We start from the raw sequence: 22,342 nt of genomic DNA on the forward strand, positions 1-22,342 counted from the left end.
TTGTCAACTATTTATATTCGGGTTATATGTGCGCTGGTGCTTTTTTAACGTTTCACCATATTCGTTCCGTTTTCTTATGTTGTTAAGAGCTTTCTACACCGTATATAATTCGATATAGTCACTTTTAAACCTTACTAAGCCCCGCTTATTAATGCAAATAAGAATAGCAGACTGTAAACAGCTCTGCTCAGGGGCCGATTTGTAATGAATCGTGTTCATGCCTTTTGATACCTTTTTTTTCACAGAGCGTATTAATTACATGTAGCTAGTGGGGTGATGAAGCGGTTATGCAAGGTTCGCCTTCCGCGGAGGGTCACATGGCTAATGGTACATGGTACCTTGCTATCCAGATACTTTTTAAAGACGATAGTAGCACTGAAAGTCCAATATTTAAAAAAAAATCTCAACCAATCAATCGTCAACTGGTATTTAATCTTGGACCTAATAAAGTATTTTTGATTTAATCGTTAGACAGTTAAGCTGAAAACCATTTGACCTCGTTTTCTTACAGGTTGTAGGCGTTGGATTTGGATGACGTTGCGCACTCCTTTCCAATACATAATGCTGTTTATCAGTCGTTCATTATACCTAATCAATAGAATTAGTACACGTAGCAAGTTCATTAGCAAAGATAAACAACTCTCTCTTGCCTTTAAACAAGTTTAAAAGAAGTAATTTCTATGGCCAATACATTTTTGACTTCTGATTTCTGTCTAGACTAGCGATCAGTTATCAAACAAATGCACAAGACCACGATCAGAGTAGAAAACTATGATACACTTACAAGAAAACAGAAACATAATTACGGGTTTCTGAACAGAATTGCACAATTGCTGAACTTCAGTATATGGGGTTGGGTGCAGAATTACGACGAAGCAAAACCTCTGTTTGAAAATAAAGGTTCCCAAGAATCTATTAGGCTTGTCTTAGATTTTTCCTTTATAGATTTGGGGCATTTAAGTAGCACTCCAGCTAAGAATCATGCAAAATGTGATTAATGGATAAAACGCCTACATATTTTTATTTTTGATACTCTGTTTGAAATGTAATAGTAAACAGAAAATAACGTGCTCTTATGAGAAAAAAATTATATAGAATGCACTGTAGATTTCAAAATTAAGGGAGATAACTCTGTAAATGACGCTCAAATACAATAGAATCTACTGGATTTTCAATGTTGATTATCTCCTAAAAGCAGACAGATTTGAATGAATAATTACGCATTTTATAGTATTGACCCAGAAAACAACTTAATTACAAAAATAAAAATATGTAGCCTTTTTTTGGGGTGTATCACATTTTTCAGATTTTGCATGATTCTTACAAGGACAGTTAATTAAATAGCTATTCTCTCTTGTCTACCTTATTTTAACTTTTTCATTTCCTAGGCCTCCTTGAGAATTAATAAATCTAATCTGATGGTAGAATCTTTCTTCATCACTCTAATCGTCTAGACTGATGAAAATCAGAGAATATCTAAAATTATAAAATAATAAGTCGAAAATTGCTTAGAATCAGAAATCTAAACTGTCCAACCATGAAGTTTTGACCCTTGATAGGTGGTCTCCGAATTGAAAAAAAAAATAGAAAAGAATTCATTTGATGTAATCTAAATAGTTTTATTTGATTTATAATTAAGGATAAAATTTTAATAATCGCTCTTACAAAATATATATTTTTCAACAAGTCAATGCCTGCTCCACAACATGCACCACCTATGCTTTCAGTCAGGCATTCCAGTATTTCTGGAACTATATTTGTATTAGAGTACATAAATAAACTAAAGAGCAACCATTTGAATTTTTAGGGATTTTTATCAATTTCAACTTGTTTCCTAATTTTATTTTTCGTTCCTTTTTAGAACTTCCAATCATAATGCTTGAATTAAAGTGTTAAGGAAGGACCAAACTATTTTTTTTCTTCTATCTATAATATCGAAATATTTATTTCCAAAAAAGTTGGAGGCAAAATATTTATATTAAAGTTCTTCTAAGCCCTCCTCTCAAAATCAAATGGTATCGCCCTAAGTCACCAAAAGGTTACTCCTTTACTACACATTTTATTTCAGTGACCGTTCTTTCACTGGAAGACTGTCAGCAGTCATGCCCAGAAATATCTTTTTGTCTGCCATTAACACACGCATCACTGCCCGGCAGACAATTGGAGTTGACATTCCATTAGCATGTTTGTCCAGAATCCGAAACTAATTCATCTTTTCACAGATCATTAATGAGCAAAATGATTAGATAATTATCGTATTTGTTTACATAAATAACATGGCATAATATCCATATTTACTTTCCATAAGCACTAAACAAACCCATCGCCACACTATGTTCATGTGCTTTTAAACGCAGTGCTGCTATACTGGTAGATCGCCTTTCCGTAGGCTCACAATCAAATGAAGGCGACTGGGTCCCGTTAAGCGATATTCCCGACTGATGGAGACCAGCCTGAGATGAAGGAAAATGACCCGGATGAGCAAGGTTCATGAAATTTGGCACTTGTGAATGTGAAACCATACAATTTGAATTCTGCATTGAATATGGCATTTGATGTCCTCCCATCCATGGACTGTGTTGGATCTAAAAAAAAAAGAAGAATAGAATAGTCTATTGGGATAAATAAAGGCCTGCTTGATTTATGATTCACGGAACAAATGAAATGATATTTCAACTTTTTGTGTTGTATTGTTTGCAAATTATTTCTGAGTAAAGTCACAAAACAATCCATTCAGGGGCATCCTCCCAAGTCAAGGTTTTGAGTCCACCCTCGCTCCCTCAAACCCCTGACATCACTCATTCATATATATTTAGCGGGTGTCGTCCAGCGCCATCTAGTGAGTTACCAAAATTTAACCCGGATCCAAAATCCAATCAAATCACTCGTATAGAAACTCTTCGATATAACTTACCAAATGACTACATACACATAACGTCATTTTTTTCGCTAAAGACTCTAAACAGAATCTACATTCATCTTTTTTTTTTTTTGTTATATTGAATAATTTGTGACATCTTGCATATATCAGTTACTCGTATCATTGTTTACCTTTTCACTGACATTTTATGTCAAATCAATTTTCATTGGTGCTTCGCACCCGAGAAGCAACCAATCGAAATTGGCTGGACGATACCCGCTAAATATGAATGAGTGATGTCAGGGGTTTGAGGGAGCGAGGGTGGACTCAAAACCCTGACTTGGGAGGATGATTCAGGGGATCTTTAGTAAATCATATTTTCGTATAAAAATTTCTTCGTTTTGCGATCTCATTTTCGTAATAAAAAAATTGTGATATCCTAGCTCCTGGCTAGACGTACTATGTCCAATTCGCGATGGCCTTGTGCTGTTATTTTTTCCTTAGAAAATATGTGATATCCTTCATCATTTCGTGAAGGCCATATGTATTGCCTTGTAATGTTTTATCGGTGTTGTAACTTTTAAGTAACAAGAAGTTGTCAAAAAACAACAATAACTGCAAAACACGAAATAAATAACACAAATGTAATCATAAGAAAACGCCAAGTCGCGATACCTGTGAGCACTAGTATGTCTCTAGTCTCCTAAGTTCTAAATATATAAAACTTTTAAAAGTAGTTTCTAATTACACATTTAATTGCCAATCAACAAATAAAGACAACAACAACTGAAAGACAAAAACGGTATACCTGTGAGCACCAGTATGTCTTTAGTCGTCCAAGTTCTTTAATATGAAACATTTAAACGTAGCATTTAACAACAAATTAAACTGCCAATGAATCAGAAACAAAACTAAAAAGACAAACATGCCCAGTTGCTGTACCTGTGAGTATGTCTCTGGTCTTCCAAGTCCCATATCGAACGGTCCAGTGCCCATGCCTCTCATGGTTTGAATCTGTCCATATCTTTCTCTCTTTCTCCATTTTGCTCTCCTGTTTTGGAACCAAACCTACAGTTATGAAATTGTATCTATTAAATGCTATTCTTTTGTTTGACGCTTGCTTTATCTATTCTAGTTTTTAAAAAAAATGTTTCATTTTATCCATTAAATTGTATTCTAATTTTTATCATTATTTTGTTTCCATTAAAAGAATTATTTTTCTTATCGTTCAATTTATCCATTCAGTGTATTCGGATGATTTATTCATTTTTCGTTCAGTTTTGCTTATCATTCATTCCATCCATTAAACTGTAATATATTTTCATCGATCAATAAATCCATTGAATGTATTCAGATTTTTATCATTCATTTTTTTTCGTTCAGTTTTATTTATCACTCATTTTATCCATTAAATCGTATAATATTTTAATCGTTCAATTGATCCATTGAATGTATTTTTGATTTTCATCATTCATTTTTCGCTCAGTTTTATTTATCATTCATTTTATCCATTGAACAATTATATTTTTATCGTTCAATTTATACCACTCAGTGGATTCGAATTTTTATCATTCATTTTTCCATTAATTCACTCCTTTATACTTTATTCTATTTTATCGTTCAATTTATCCATTGAATGTATTTGAATTTTTACCATTCATTTTTCGTTCAGTTTTACCCGGGTTAGTATTTATTTATATAGTCCACGGTTTTACTTACAAATAAGTAAATAATTCTAATAATATATAATGCAAAGCAGAGCGAATTGTCATTGACAAATGCAATATTTTATAGTTCTAGTTCAAAAGTCTGGGAAAAGTCGATATAAATTAAAATGGGCGACTATTTTCATAATGTTAGTCACTAGTAAATATAGAAGTATCTAACTGAGACTATGCGGCATCAATTTAAACTTTAATGTCGATGCAAATTTTGCCATTTTAGGCTCTTTCTGGTCAACGGAATTGAACAATTCGGTTTCAATTTAGTTGCTAAACTTTTGAAATATTTTATGCGGGTATCAAAGTCTCGCAATTGCATCTATAAACTCTGAGTTCTTTCACATTTATTTTCGATCAAAATAAATGTACAATACAAATTCATGATATGATAATCTGTTTTTCATTACTGCCTATTGAACTTGGCAAGTGCTAATGACATTGCTGTGTTTCTGCGTAATTAAGCTCAAATGGCTATTCCGTGTAATTAAACTCATTATAGCGCCATAGGATGTTGTTACACCGAGTTAACACGTGTAAGTCTGGATTCAACATGAAATCAACACTTCATCTTATCTCAAATTTTTAATGAAATAGTTAAGTAATCTAAATGAAGAAAATTGAAAAATTGAGATAAGAGATATGAGATTTCTCCTTGATGTTTCAATGTTTTGAAGTTGCTGATCGTAAAAATATTTATATCATTCAATGTTGGCAGGAAGTTATTGATAAATGTGATTTGTATATTATCCCATCTGCAATCATTAGAAGCATAAAAATTTCTACATAATAAACGATTTATTTGACTAAAATGATTAAAATTTTCCCAAACCCCAAATCTGATTATCTGTATTGAAAATAATTCTCCTTAGTTATGCCCCATGAAACATATTTTTTTTAACGCGCGTTTATATTTCTCTATTTGTCTCTTTGTTTTTGTCTTGTTTGTTTGTTTTTGTCTACTCTGCTGGTCGAAATGAAAAATAGACCGGCGAGCTTTGTTAGACACTAAGTTCATAGAACGAAATTTCATAGTATAATTATTACAAAAAATAGATTAAAAAAATTATTAGCCCCGTAACAACAACGACAAATAAACGAATAAACAAAATATTTGTAGCAGACGGACTGATGGACAGACCTAGACTTGTATTTCCAATGGGGCACAAAAGAGCGTTAACGTACAATTTTAATGGGTCTTTGTCTCTTTAACAGATTAATATCTCTCCTGGAAGTTGTTATTGCTCATTGAAGGGTGTTATAAAGTGTTTTAACAAGTATGAATTTTTATGTAATGCACAGAAAACATCAAAGCCCAAAACGCAGTGAGACAAATGATTTTTGATAGTGATGGGTTCTTGAAGAACTTGTCAATTTCCCATTGGGTTAGGTGAGAGTTCCATGTCTAACGACAACAAAATTGCAATTTTATCGTGCAATAAGACAGAATCGTGCATAATATAGGAATGTAATAAAAGATCACATTGAGTAATACAGCCATTAGCAGGCGATTAGACGCCAAATGGTCTGTAATAGCAAAGCGATATACCTTTCTTCTACAAATTGTTAGATATGAAATTTAATTAAGTATTTAATGAAATTATGTTATTTGCTTCACAAACGAATATCAGATGTTGAATCGCGATGAAACAAGAATTTCGTTATTCTTTTATGCACTTGTATATTTATAAGTGTTTTCATAATGATTTTTTCTCTGTAAATTACTTCTGAATTGAGATTCCTACCGACCCCCTTTCATCGTTACAGAGAAGGGCGGGATGAGTATTTCTGCGGGAACCAGCTACTTCAAAGCGTCTTTTTGAAATATGATATTATATTTCGTAATAACTGTGGATAATAGAAAAGAGCTTAATTAACGCTCAGCTAGGGTTTTAGATGTTAATGTTCATAACTTAATGTAGTACTAAATTTTTACTTCGAGAATTGTGCATTTTCTTAGTTATTACATAATTATTTTGCAATATTACAACTTGTATATTATGTTTTTATCGTAATATATTTAGCGATTACATGAATTCTTTCCTTTTTCAAACTAATAAAAGGATGATTCCTGATGTCTTTTAGCCTTAATGTTCTGCGTTTCTCCTTCAAATTACAGTGGGTTATGACAAACACTTACAATTTTGAACACCAATTTAAGAGTTCGTGAAGTATATTAAATAATTACACTTAAATCTAAGTGTTTTAGCTTTTGTTCCTTCTTTCGCTTGAAGAAGAAAATAAAGTACATCTTATGTTGCTATACGAGTCATGTTTGCATACATGTATCAGCTTGTACACTTATTTTTTTTTTCGTTTGACTGTTTTTTGTTTTGTTTTTTTTTTTCACTAGTATGTATTCTGGTCTTAATCTATATATGGATTTTTTTTTTGGGGGGGGGAATTAGTGAAAAAAAATTCTGACCATGAGAGAACCCTTGAATGGCTCGCAAAACGATTAAATTTCCAAAATAGTTTACATTGAGGAAAATATAATTACGAACATATCGTTGATATCTAAACATAATTATGTTGACCATAAAACAAAACAACTAATCTTCTATTCAGACTTTCAAATGCAACTAGGTAGATTTTGGCTTAGTAGAAAACATTTTACGTTCTCGGGATAGTCGTCAACCCCACTTTAGCATCAGACCCAATTTCCCTCTTTTAATTTTAATTTTAACCATCGCAAACATGAAAAAAAGACTTCTGATATTTGTTTGCATTAAAAAGTCAAGACCATTGCTTGAAGTTTACCAAATTTAGATATTCGGATTATTTTGATTTTTTTTTGGTCACTTCCTGATCATATTTTTGGCAAGAAAATTGTGTCCATGCTCAAGAAACAATTTTATATAAAGTCAATACATACAAATACATATTAATTTGTTCATCGTATGTTAAAATAGTAAGTATTTCTTGGGTGTGGACTAGTTTTCTTAATGTAAGTATGTCCGAAAAAACAACAACAAACGCTCGGCATTTTTTGGTTTAATGGCATATAATTGGGGCACCATTATGACCTCATTATTACAATAAAATAATGTCACAAATCATTCTTTATCCTTATGTAAACATTTTTTAATATGTTATGGACAAATTTTATGTTATTACAACAAAATTGATATTTTAGCTTAAGGAGGTAGATCTAGGGTAAGGAAAAAAACCCTTACAAATCATTGGAACGTTTTTAGTCTGCATTTTACATTAATTTCGTGTAAGCATCAAAGTAACTTGGACTGATTTCATTCTGCTTCAAATGAAAGCTATATTTGGTGACATTGAATACGATACAAACATATGACTGATTTCAAGAGTTATGTCCCTTACCCTAGGTCTACCTCCTTAATACCCCTATACCTTTACACCACAAAAATCACATAGACTCTTCCCATCGCCGATTGATGTACAAATTGTACATACACATCCGCATCAAGTTTCTCATGAAAAATACAAAAGCGAATCAAGAACTGAAATGAGTTATTATATAAAATGAATATGAATAAATGTATCGTCCGTATAGTGACAGTTAACATTGTGTCCGTCTTTCTTTCCCATACTACTTGGCAGTTTTCACTAACGTTGCTGATGTTTTTTTTTAATTATTCGAACGATTTTTGATTTTCGTACCTCATCCGATTTTATTTCATGTCAGACATTCTCTTGACGGTGTATATTTTCAGAAATAAGACAATTTTTTTTGGATTTTAAAAACTTTTCTGTTAATATTGGCTTTCATGTATGCACGACGGTTAGTCTCAGTCACGAGAGTATAGAGCTTAAGTGAATCCTATTATACAAGCTTTGTAAAAAATAATTTAATGTACATTTTCGACTTAACAATGAGACGTTTTGTAGTTTCAAATAAGAAAAACTTCTGTGGGATTTGTCTCCCTTTGATCTGTAATATCATAATTCATACACTTAGCATGTGTAGCACTAGACACGATCAAAGAGAAAATTCAGCGTATAATTGACTCACAAGTGTTTAGAGGTATTACGGCAATGAAAGACAACTTTAGAATTGCCATTTTATTTCCGAACGCCTTGCACTTCGCCCAACGCATACTAACAGACTAATCTAGTGCTAATTGCTTATATTTATTTTTGAAACAGAAAAACTGCTTTGACATGGATACAAGATATTTGAGGATTTTTTTTTAAATATTGTTTCAAAACTTTCAACTAACTGAATTATTAATTATTAGCGTAATATAGTAAACCCATTCCGTACACAGAACAGATTTGGAGTGATCGTGATCATGTTTTCAAAGTCCTAAGTTAAAAGAGCATGTCAAATTAATGATACCATCAAGTTATTCGGATAACTTATAAGATTTGTAGCGCTCGGGGCAAATCTATCATGGTTCAAACTTGCAAAAAATATATAGACATGTAACTTATCGAAATAGTTTTGTAGATAAATATGATGCTGATTTTTACCCAAATTTAGCAAAATAGCAGCTAGGCAAATTTGAAGAGAAAGAAGGATTCATTCAAACCAATTGTGTTCAGTCTTGTAGACCTACATTTTTTTCATGTCGCTAGAAGCAGAACTTTATAACTAAAAACGATAACAGATATTAAATTCTTACGACGCATTATCGCAAAGGAGAAGACCATGTCCGGTTCTATTAATACTGACCCAATGATGTTAAAAACCCCCGTATTGAAAGTATGTCCTTAAACTCCCATTCATATCGTCATTTTCTAAATTTGAGTCATTTTTAGAAAACGGCACAGATTGGAGGAATAGTTCGAAGGGAAACAAAATATATCAAATATTAACTAAAAAGAATTTCATATAAGCCCTCTTTGTCGCCTCCTAGGCCTCACTTATTTAAGATTTGGTGTCACAAAACTTATAAAAAATAATTTATCTGACAGTCTGAGAGTATTTGTATCGCTAACTGGTACTACAATCAAAGTCCCGGATTTAATGATGTCACAAATAGATACAAATATTATCCTCCTATTTGATTCGCTATTTAATATTCGTAGCACTGAGGTCAAATCTATCATGGTTCAAACCTATTAAAAAATGAATGACAAAGAATGATCCCTTATGTGATTAAAATCTTTAAGTGCATGCATTTGAACTTCGGCGTTTTACAACTTTATATCTTACATCTAGTATGAGTGTTGACTCAGGATCAACAGAACACATAGTACCAGAAAACAGCCTACTTTGTGTCACCCTTTTTCAGTTGACACAAGTTCTTTCAGATCAAATTGTTGTGCACAAAATTATACAATGTTGTCCTAATTTTTTTCAATGAACTTTTTCATACGATGCATACATGACCATACTTAGTCCTGTGGAATGATACGGCATATGTGGTACAGATCTTGCCAAGTATTATTCTCTATATATCATATATTGAGATTGAAATGTATCTTTTTGCATATTCATTATAAGTGATTGTTTCAACCCTGGTATGCTTCGTTTACCATATACAACATGTATTACATCACTACATGGAACACACTTGGAGTATAATTAAATTAGATGATATAATGAGCATGGTATGTCAAAATCTGCATCACAAGCGGTATCAACTCGACCTGTCCCTGGGTGTGATATATCATATGTTTATATTAAAATATACTTTTTTTATATATCCATTATAAGTGTTTACTTAAACCTATATCGTTTACCCTATATCACACCTCTAGATCTATATAGCATACCTGGTCCATTTATCACACCTCTATACCTATATAGCATTCCCTATATTACACCCCTAGACCAATACCGCATACCCTATATCGCACCCCTTCACGGACCATACTTGAAGTATAATTAAATATATGATATAATGAAAATATAATATGATAAAAATCTATCACATGCGGTGTCAACCCTCCACCTATATCACCCCGCGGGTCGATGGCCCTTGGGATGATATGGGAGTCTCGGGCTGATATCACATGTGATACAGATTTGGCAGTAATATTCAGTATGTAAAGAGCATTGTATGTTATTTCAGATATATAAGAATTGAACTAGAACATGTAATAAGTACTTCATTTTCATAGTTTGTAATCGTTGTCGTAAGCATTGAAATATCATGTGATATGATCATATTATAATTAATTAAACACATTAACCCCGCTCTTAATTCAAAAGTAAAACATCAAAATAGAAAGATTATCACGTTAGCATGGCCCCATTGTAATTGTTTGTTTTGAAAATCAAAATGCAAATTTTCAGAGAAACTGGCGGTGTGACGGACGAATAAAAAAAAACGGGCAGACCGGTGAAAACAAAACAGTTTGACAGGAAGTGAAAACAGAAACCAGACAGATTAAGCATTTAAAAACAAATGAACACAAACAGAGATGGTTGGTATGGTGGTAACCTCCGAGAGAAGATTCAAGTATTTTTTTTTTCTTCAAAAATCAAGAACGACTCATGCTGAACTCCCAGACTACATGACGAACTAACTCTACATGTCCATAGTGCGAGTATATTATGTCACCATGTAGATTTCTTAATCTTACAATTTTCTTACTACGGGAGGTAATTTAGAAACCTATCTTATGCATCAAAATAATTCAATTACTAAATTAAAATAAGCACCAAAGCATATACTGTGTTTTATTATTGAATTCATTACGATAAGCAGCTCTCGTTGAGCTGGATTTTATTTGATTCATTTTCCTATTAGCGAGATAATTATGTCTGAAGTGGAAAGAACAACTTTCTAAGTGTTCAGTTAAACAACAGGTTTTGATTTCCAGATTATTTTCGTGTTTTGATACGATAGATTAAAGATGATAAAAAGGGAGTTGTTGTAAGTCTAAAAATATTTATTGTATAACTAAACAATACAAAAATATTAAGTTGATATTGAATAATATTAAATTGATATTACGATACAATGATAGCCAAGTTGTATTGTTCAATTTGGTATAACACAGAACACCGGCGCTAGGAGCAAATCCGGATTCCGTACACTCACGAATCGATCCAGTGACTTTGAAAAGAGGTTCAGAAAAATAGATCAAGGGCTATCAAACATTTTGCGCGAAATTAACAAAATTTTCAAGCAAAAAAGGGTTTCGACCTCCAGAACCTTTCTCTTGGATCCACAATTGCGGTATATAGGTTACAGACCACCAATTCAACCAATGAGCATTTGGAACGTACGCAAAAATAGTCCTACGCAGAAATTACCCCTGTTCCTCATAGTGCTGTGAAAAAAGTTCTCATTTTATTTAAAAAATTTAAACAGTTTCTGAAAGGAAAAACATTTCTGTACATTTTATAGGTGCATTTTGCTTCTTGTGATGTGAAGCCTAATCTCCATAATGATTTTTAAATATACCCCTATCTTGTGAAAACACTGGGATTTCCCATGCTATTTATAGACACTTCACTTCCGGTGACCAGTACTGCACTGCAAGTCTGCTAACCCCACATGCCATTCTGAGGATTGTGAGGTGACATATGTAGAATCATGCTGATATATAGTCCTCTGCAGGTTAAAGTTAAGGTAAAGTCCAGAGAAGCCATTGAATATTGTGAAATTAGCATAGAAGCCTATGGAAAGTGGAATTAGTGGTTTTTAGCCTATACCCCACTTTTAAACTTTTCTAAACCCTTCACGTTTACGTTACATACATTTCGTTCAATAGTAATTTGTGTTGCATTTGTTTATAATTCATTTATGAACTGATGCAAACACAATCAACTGCACTTTAGAACCACAGTGGTTGCTCCCAAAATATGCATCTTAACTATTAGTTAGTCGACTGCGTATTTGATACTTGGAGCAAGCCCTGTGTTTGAACAACGTTGTGATGTTATTCCCTGTTATATCAAAAGTGTCCATAAAATTCTAAAAATGAAAAGGTGTACGTTGAACACCACTCCTCCAAACACATTTATCATTGACATTCAGTACATGTAAATACGATACTCAATTGAGCCAACTTTATATAAAAAAACAATGTGAAATAAAATATGGTCAAGTTTGAACCACCAATTAAGAAATACAATGCCGTTCTTTGTCCACTTTGAACAACTCGGAACAAAAAATCTATAATGGTATACCGGATGTCATTTCTGTTGCCTTTCTTTTACATGCTAACCATAATATTTGCAGTTCATTCTTTCCTTAGCTTGGTGTCGTGTGTACGTTCCTTAGATCCTTTAGGTACATCACATCAGGCCCGGGTTTCATAAAAAAAAATTCAAACTGAGATTTTCCTCATATCCTTGCTCGACTCAAATTTTGGCCGATCAGATCACTTGAAAATGATTATTTTTAGGAAAAAACTCATGATTTCAGGAAATTCTCAACTTGAGATTTTTTTATGAAACCGTACACAGTACATTTACATAATGTAACTGGACTATCTTTGACGTCACAATACGATCGGACATGTTTGCAAAATCGGACAACTTTGTGAGACCAGACATGAATCTGAGTCTAACAAATAAGGTTGCACTATACAGATGGGATTGAGGGTGCTCTGTTTCGTACCCAAAAACTGACCCGGTCTAATTTTGTAAAACTTAAAAATAAAAGATGAAACTTGGTGGAAATATTGATTGTGAGTAGTAGAGCATTCGTACATAAATAGATAAAATACTTGTGAAGATAAAGAGGTGTAAAATACATGCTTTAAGATATGAGGAAAGATTCGGGTCCTCATTGGGTTCTCTTCCCTGTACCACTGGCTGTTTTTCAAAAATGCAAAATTTCGCACGAACTTTAACAATTAAAATCATGAACAAATTAGCAGAAAAAGGTACACTTTTTATATGTTTTTTTTTTTTAAATAATACCATGCCTGCTTACTTTTTCTGTGCCTGATATTTTAGAAAACCTTTTTTTTTGACAATTAACTTTGGGAAGGAAACTGATTATATATTTTTATTATGTTACCATGGCTACAGATTTTCATGACAAAATAGAAAGAATATCTTTTTTTCATGGATGTCCATAATGTAAGGTTTTGAGAAATATATACTTTTTACAGGAAAAAATTGTTGGATTTGCTTGTAGTGAACTATCTATATAGTGGAACCTAAATTCGAAAGACACCGATGCGGACCTAGAGATTGTGGAAAGCGAGATTTGGATCCAGCTGAGACCATTTTACTATACAAATGCACAAAATTGACACAAGTTTTAAACAACCACCTGACCCCTCTGTATACGCTAAGGAGACCATCGTATAATGTTGTTCTCTGACCGTTTCGGTATCCAAAATAAATTAATAAATAAATGAATTGATTAAGAAAAATTGCAGGGTTGATGGAATTCGGGCTACATGATATTTCTATAAACTTCCATGCTTTATAACTGGGTTGCATTGGTACAATGCATTCCATAGAACTGCATCGTCTTTCTAGAATGTGTAAAATACTGAAAACAAACAAATTTGCATAACTTCTTATGTTTCCTCGACCATTAATTATGGAAATTAATGAACAGTTAACATCAACAAAATCTTAATAATCCTTGAATATCATTTAAAAAAATAAAATCAACGTTTTAAGCTTAATATTTTCCTCATGTCAAATATGTTACCGTTTCATTTTCTTATATCGAAATTATTTTGGGTCCTTTTTTTCTGGAACATGAATTATTGTAAATATAAAGCATCTTTTACTTTACATAAGCGTCAGGTGTATAATAGTCTTATACCGTACGGAATATATCTAGAATGGGACCTTGAATATTAAGTTGATAACAGATTTTTTACACTAAAATAAAATATGGTAATGCAAATTCAACAGTCACAGATACAAATTCAAGATCGGACATTTTATATAAAGCATAGCCTTTTTATCAATGTTTAATTTATTACTGGTTGTTTGAACATATAATATGTTAAGTGTTTTCACTATAACGTATTTATATGAAGTGTTATTATATAAATTTGATCATAATTTATTCTTATTATTTAAGTTCATTTAGCTCTTTGAGAGTTGGCGATATGGGATCCAAAATCTTATTTACCAATAAAATTGTAGTCTGTTTAACACTGATGAGGAAATATGACTCTAAATTATTGATATGATTGCTTAATTTTCTATAATTAACACTTGAAAAAAAATAAAACAATATGTTTTTATGTACACCGTATGTTAGACTACTAGTGAAGTTCAAATTTGAGATTTACCACTTTAATTTTGTTTTTTTGTGGTTTGATACATTTTGTAATTTGCTTATTTAGGTCCAGCTGTTTTAAATTGATTTAGAGGAAAACAAAATATCTGTGGCCGGATGAAAAATACCATTAGAAAAAATCGTCTAATTATCTATTGCAGATGCGAATTTTTTAATACTTCAATTAGTCATTTTAACAACTCTAACAAAGAAAAGTCAAAATAGTAGACTTTTATGTGTTTCGATTACGATTTGACTCCTTTTTATCTGTTTAAATGCAAATTAAGGTTTTTGCAAAAAATTGTCGTTAATTCATCCCACTTTTTTTTTAAAATAAAAATACTTATAATTTGAAACAAATACCTGCAAACGTATACATGTCATTCGAGTTTAAATGCATACATCTGTTTTTGGATAAAGACAGATTTTTAGTACAAATACTTAAAAATTAATTACCCTTATAAAACTCTTGCGTTTATAGTGGCTAAAAATTGTTCAAAGTAAGATAAAAAACAATAAAAATAATGTAGTATGAAGTACCAAAATTCATAGTAATATTTTTGTAGTACGTGTAGTTCGTTCGATTGGTAAAGTGGGTTGCTTTGGGAAAGTATTCACTTCCTCTGATTAGAATAATCCCTGACAATACTCAATAATCCGTAAATAAAATAACGAGGCCGTTAATAAAAATAACAAGTTTGACAATAAGCACACAGTGGGAAGTCACACGTTCCAATACCCCCAAAACATCACTGTATTTACTCAGAATAAATAGCCAGTAATCGAGTCCACGTGTCATGAGTGGCGGAGTGAAATTAGCTTTTTGATCCTATAACGCGTTTAATAAATTGAATTATAAAGCTCTAAACTGTTGTCAGTTACACTTAAAAGAAAGGGTATTATTGTTATAATAAGTTATTAAACGTGGATAAATCTTCATGATGTGTAATTGCTACGTAGTTTTGTAATGGTGCGAATCTTCAAGTGGTCGTTAATAGCCGTATGACATAAAATACACTTTTTAGTAGAATTATAAGTAGTGTTTTTTAAGAAAAAAAAACATTAATGTCTCGTTACACAGTATTCTTTTTCTTCAAAACTTTTAACACCATTTCGATAAACGATGAAAGAAGCGGTTGGTGTTTCTAATTTGAAACGAATTAAACCATTCGGCTGAAGTACCTCTTTGTTTCATTTGTTTAATGGAGGTTGTGACATTTCAGAACACAGAATTATGATATAAAATGGTTTCTTTCTGGCCAAATTCAATAAAATAATTTAAAACTCTTTGGTCAAAGGGCTGTCTCTAAACTTAATCTTGACCTATTTATGTATTTGGATATAATGCTGCTGATGAGAGGATTATCCATGAAATTCGTTATGTTACATCATACCGAAACTTGCATTATTTATATGTTAGTATTTTTGTACCCTTGATGTAGTGAGGAAAAAGAAAATATTAAAAAAATTAATAAAATTTTTAAGACAAAAAATAAAGTCACAAAAGTAAATAATTCTTACTTGAACTCGGGCTTCTGTCAAGTTGCACCGTAGCGCGAGCTGTTCACGTGCATACACATCCGGGTAATGTGTCTTTTGGAAGACTCGTTCCATTTCTTCCAACTGGAAACTTGTAAAAGTCGTTCTGTTCCTTCGCTTCTTATTTCTTGCATCATTTTCGTCCAAATCCTCTTTCTTTAAACTTTCGTCGTCATCGTCAGCTGGGTCAGATTTCCGTTGAATTAAAGCTTTTGGCGATAAAGAGGTTGTTTTGGAATGGTCCTTTTCTAAGTTTCCTGAATGTGCTTTTAAATTGCTCTGTGGGGAAGTTTCCGAATTCTTTGATATGTTCGCAAAATCTAAAAACATTAAAACTATAACGTTAAATCGAATAACTAAAAAATGTGAAACATAAAGGAGTAATAAATAAATTGAAGAAATTCTTAAATTTTAAATTTATAAAGTTCAGGTTAAGGAATGCATTCATTTTAAGATTCTCAACTTAACTTATTTATGTAATCCACGTTAACATAACATAAAGAAACATTAAACTATTCTAAAAGAATTTATAAAATTTCGATAAAAGGGGGCATGCAAATTTGAACACAGGGAAACCTCTCTAACGAAATTTTATAATCGGATAGCTCATTTTGTGTTTCCGGCAAAACAAATTTGTTTTAAGTAATTAAAAAATCGTAGATTAAATAAAAAATAAGGTATAACAGAAGTGGAAGAAATTGCAAAAAGCTATCGATTATAGAAATTCTGTTGAAAAAATACTGAAGTAAATTTTCGCAAAGACAGAAAAAAAACACACTTTTTCAAACCAAACTAGTTAAAACAAAATCCAAACATTATTATATGTAAATCAATTTATTAACGAAACCAATGGAAGTTGACAAAATAATTCATCCTAATTAATCAAATTAATTATTAATACATTAAATTAATCCATTAATGGCAGAAAATTGATACCTTTATGAACGCGGTCCATCTCTTTTCGACCAGACGACAGTATGCCTTCTATAGAATGCTGATTAGTGATTGGTTTTGGGTCCATTGGTTGCACAGAATCAATCGCGTCCGTAAAGTCTGATGCTGGTTCTCCAAGCGCCGACTCAGAAGGTTTTATGTAGTTCAAGTACATTGTATGCTTATCAATAAAATCCGTTGAACTCATTGCAGTGCTTAACATTTGGTTCCAATTACACAGAAAACGCAGTAAAAAAGAGTCGCTAAGTTTACCACTTGTTCCGTAAAAAAAAATAACGTTGACGCTAAACTGTATCTTACTTAACCTAAGTCCTCTTGTTTAATGACAATTAGATCAAGAGGATCACTAAGTCTGTTCGTAGGTTCGAGATTTTGGCACGCTGTTTCGCTATTAGATACAGTCTTACTTAGCCATGATATCATTACGATAAATAAACAAACACTATTTGTACATGCAGATTGACGCGGAGGGGAGTGTTTGACAAGCCCAACCAGATGCCCCATCTCATGTTTCATGATAACGTTTCTGTCCCTAGAGGATGGAGATAATCCGGTTGGATTAATGCCATACAGAGTGTCATCGTATCCGAAGTCCGGAAAAGTGTGAAAATTTCAATTTGTCCAAATATTTGAAAATTGGTGGTTTGTAAATTCATAAGAAATTAATCCCTTTAGAAAAAAAACTAAATGTTCATTTAAATATTGAATAAAAGTAATGAGTTTGTGAATAATATAAATGATCATATTTACACACAATTTTGTAAACTTATTTGAAAATTAATTACGCATATGTAAAAAGATTTTAAACTATGTCATGTTTGGGAAATACCCCTTCATCTACAATTTACAATAAGATAAAATAACTTCAAATTTTGTTTTTAAACGGGTGAGCTTTTTTAAGAAACCTAAATAAAACGAAAAACATTAAGTTCCTTTGGGGAAATTCTGTTTTCTTATAGATGAAAATTTAAAAAAAAAGACCGTAACGGCAACTGTAATGACAAAGACAACAAATTAAAACAACATTTTTTTTATATTAAACAAAAAAGAAAGATCACAAAACGCACGAATCTCATGCTATCTAAAAGGTTGTAGTTTATAAAAATCATTAAAAAAAATAACTCATCAAGTCTAAAAATCACATTTCAGCAGATGTGCTATGCAATGGGCATACAGAGGCGGATCCAGAGATTCCCAAAAGCAGGGCCCCCTGACTGGCCTAAGAAGGACATCGTCCTTTTGCACCAATTGGAAAAAAATCGTTGTTAAATTGCGCCAAATTGTTTTTTCTCCATATAGTTCTTTTCTGCCAGAAAAAAAGACTACCTTTTGCGCCAAATACAAATAAGGATATTAAATGTCAAAAAGCTATAAATCTAATGTAAAACGATCATAAAATAAAGAAAATGATTTAGAATTAGAATTTGTTATCCGAACCCGACAAGACAGATTTGAATTATTCCGGTAAGTATTAGTTAATAATGCTATACATGTATTAAGATTTTTTTTTTAAAATGAACATTAACTCCGCCAGGGAAACCTGCCGGTCTCAAGCCTGGAAAAATGAGGAGAGTTTGTATTTACATTATTTCACTAAAATAAATGTCTTATATTTCTTACATTTTTATTATTATACTTGCCAAAGAGATGAACAACCAATTATAAAGAGATCTTTTTTTTTTAAATGGTGAATAACATACAATAACCACATCACGCAACTAATGCAACAAGAAAACAATATCATAATATAAATTTACCTTTTATTCTGGTGCAAAAGGATCATTAATTTATTGGCGCAATTTAACTACGAAAATCGAAAATTAAACTGGCGCGAAAGAGTTGTGACACGAAAGGCCTCCTTTTTGGCGCTTAAGGAAAACGCCCCCTAAGAAGGGGGCCTGCTCTGTCACATTAAGCTAATAACACAATCCCCGTACGTGCGAGATTAGTAAGATAGTCATGATCAAGACCGTAAAAACCACCAATCGGAAAATCAAACAGAAAGTGATTCATGCATATCAAAAACCCACTAAATTTACTTTTATTTCTTATTCAGAATCAGATACAGACCACATAACCTGTCTTGGTTTTCCATTTGGGTGTTGCGCTTTTGAGATAAAATGTATATAAATTGTACATGAAATTAGCACTTTACAACAGTTATCGTTCTTGGTTTGCTTTGACTTGGTTGGTTTTAGTGAAAGATAAATACAAGATTTTGTCAGAAGCGCCGATCTGAATACGGAAATGAATATTGTTATGCTTTTTAATGGGGTTTCTCTAAAATACATGCAGAATTTACTTTAATAGTATAGCGTTTGTAGATCGAAAATACTTCGCTTGTTTGGTGGGTTTTCCGTACTATGAATCACCTTTAGCGTGGACAGCAAATTTATATGGATTGTAATTTTTGCTAACTTTCGAAATGAGAGACATCGGCATCATAAAACGTCAACATAAAAATCAGCCATTTTTGATAAAAATCTTAGTGGATCATTTTCTGGTCCTATATTTACCTGAAATATTGTTCATACGGATACGGAATAAGTCTGGAATTCTACGTTTAAAATACGTACATGAAAAAAAATCCAAACTTTCTTCGGTGCGATACTTGTATACTGTAAGAGCAGTCAAGAATTATATCAAATCTAAAACATATGTATCAGAATATGTTTTTTTCTTCAAATGAACTAACTTTAGGAAATGCAAACATGAGCATTGTCACCAGACCTATACCCATTGTAAAATTTCTTTTCACAAAATATTAGTACTAATACAAGAATATATCTATTTTTTTTTTCTATTAGTTTAAATCATTTATTTTTCCACTTTCTTTGATACATACAAGTTTAAGATATGATATCTCTATATAATGTTGTAATAGAAATTACGAAAAAAAAAATGAAACACATTGTATATTGCAAGTTTTAAAATATTCGAATGTTTTTAATTTCTTTTGATGGTCGTCTTACACCCACCCACAACTATGCTATATTTACCAAATGACATGGAGACACGATTAAGAAACAGTATCACCCTTGTCTTATAGAAGTGTACTCATAGTTGATGACTAATCATACCCTCACCCAACGAGTGGGTGGTATATTGGAATAATCTTGTTCGTCCGTCCGTCCTTTCGAATTCCGTAGCAATTGTTTCACATCTCAACGAATGAATTGATTTCAAAATTTGCGTATGATTTAATATATAAAATATAGATGGTGCATGTGTTGTAAGCAATTTAGGGTGCTTCCCAATATGAACATGCTGCTACATGTGACTTTGCCATTTTTCACAATATGGAATGATGTAGAATTTTTTGGCCATAAAAATCTCAGCCCCCGATTATTCGATTAATTTCAAACTTGAGGTGTACTTCGTGTAGATTGGGTACATGCTATATGCGATTTTGGGTGCTCTCCGATATCATCTTACTGTTTCGTTGGATTCTGCCATGTTCACTATATGTGGGAATGATATTGAAAATCGTCGTCGCACAAATGTCGGCTCCTAATTGATCGATTGATTTAAAATTTGATGTGGCTTAATTTATAGATTGGCCGTACGTTGTAAGCTATTTTGAGGGTCTCAGATATGAAATTCTTCTGCGAGAAGGGGTATTCTAGCACTACAACGCGTGCAACTACTTTAGAAAGTGACCGTTCAATGAACCGCAAAATACATTGTCGCGCCTAATATTATTTTAGGGCGAATTCGCAGTGGAGATCCAGAAATTTCGAACGAGAGGATGACTCGCCTAGCTAAGTCCTTTCCCTTCTTAATGTGTAAGCCGAGATCTCTTGCATGAACTTAAACAGCTGTTTAGTTCTATAAAAGCTTGAAGTAAACAAAAAAGATAATTAAGCTCCTTTTGCTTTTAACAGAGCCAACCCCCCTTTTTCCTTCTATGGAAACTTCTTATACTTGTATCCCTTTTCTTACTAAACAGTATGTATCAATAGGAGGGCGGGTGTTATGCTATCTCAATAATGTATTTTTTTCACAACAAGCGAGATTTTAGGTTCAATTCTTGATGCACTACCAATTTATTTTCTGCCAAAAGACCTAAGTGTAGAGACAAAAAAATTTATTTGCAAAAACAAAAACTTTACATGTTCTCAACATGGCCATTAGAGCAGGAATCTTAAATTCATTTCGTAATAGATCTTAATGTTTCAAACTGTGTCAATAATTATATTTAATCATCAGCTAATTACATATTTTCATTTTTATCTAAGTAATGTCCCTAAAGATCACCGTATACTAGCATGTTAACAGCAGGATGATAGGGGAATTCCTGCTGGTAATCTAATGGAGTTGTATTTTTACTTATGCATTACATAATAACGAATATTTAGCCGTTGATTATGGTGGTAATTTTATTTCCATAATATCTTTTTCAATTAACATTAAATGATTTTTTCTATCTTAATTTTCTTGGCGGTATATTACATGGTTTTTTATGTTGGTTCGTACAGATGTTCGTTTAGCCGTACCCATGAGATAAAAACTAATATGAAACACAAAATGTTTGTTTGTAAACCTACTGACTTTCCACCTCGACCCTCAGGCACCTAAAATAAACAATCTCAACTCAATTTGAATTTTGAAATTAGGACACCCATTACTGAAGTCATATTCGTGGGAGAGTTGAGATCGTTTTTTGCATTCTTGAATACTAAAATCATAACACTTTTTCACGAAACTTTAAGTGCAATCATATGATGTGACAAGTATACATTTTGTCAACTTATGTATCAAGCATTTGTCACACTAATGATTCGAAAACAAATACCGGATTTTAGAAAATTGAAGAAAAAATAGCTGAGTGTTAATGCGAAAATATTTTTCTATAGAATTCAACTCATTTTTTAAATTTCCTACCTTAGATACTGGAATTTTAAAAGTAAACATGACTGTCTGCAAGATTTTACATAGTTTAAAAAGTTGGAAAAATTCCGACTAATCATCATTTTCTTCATTAGGAAGATTCTGTGGAGAGGCATTTGACTAAAATCAATTAAAATCAACCGCAAAAATGAATAACACTAAATTCGAAAGTGAAGTTACAAAAACCAAGCAGAGGAAACCATGATTAGAAAAACCAAAAACCTGCATAATCAAAATGAAAGAACCCCCCT

The 22,342-nt window shown here is 32.1% G+C and overlaps 1 protein-coding gene across 1 annotated transcript; it reads right to left on the bottom strand.

Moving 5' to 3' along the window:
* Positions 1-1,598: 1,598 nt before the first annotated feature.
* On the bottom strand, positions 1,599-17,570 carry LOC148610630 (ALX homeobox protein 1-like). The gene is made up of 4 exons (XM_088595850.1): positions 17,184-17,570; positions 16,230-16,567; positions 3,803-3,928; positions 1,599-2,585 (listed from the first exon to the last, which is right to left on the bottom strand). The coding sequence occupies exons 1-4, from the start codon at positions 17,401-17,403 to the stop codon at positions 2,295-2,297; spliced, it is 975 nt and encodes a 324-aa protein (XP_088451976.1). The 5' UTR covers positions 17,404-17,570; the 3' UTR covers positions 1,599-2,294.
* Between the last annotated feature and the right edge of the window lie 4,772 nt (positions 17,571-22,342).

The sequence above is a fragment of the Perna viridis genome, chromosome 8, assembly GCF_037379345.1.
Source record: "Perna viridis isolate PV_CMFRI_1.1 ecotype Kerala chromosome 8, ASM3737934v1, whole genome shotgun sequence".
Taxonomy (NCBI): Eukaryota; Metazoa; Mollusca; class Bivalvia; order Mytilida; family Mytilidae; genus Perna; species Perna viridis.

Excerpts from the sequence above, each read along its gene's own strand:
- LOC148610630 (XM_088595850.1), bottom strand. The coding sequence starts at position 17,403 with ATGTTAAGCACTGCAATGAGTTCAACGGATTTTATTGATAAGCATACA. Across the intron at positions 16,568-17,183 it reads GATGGACCGCGTTCATAAAG|ATTTTGCGAACATATCAAAG; the intron begins GTATCAATTTTC and ends TAATGTTTTTAG. Across the intron at positions 3,929-16,229 it reads TGACAGAAGCCCGAGTTCAA|GTTTGGTTCCAAAACAGGAG; the intron begins GTAAGAATTATT and ends TCATAACTGTAG.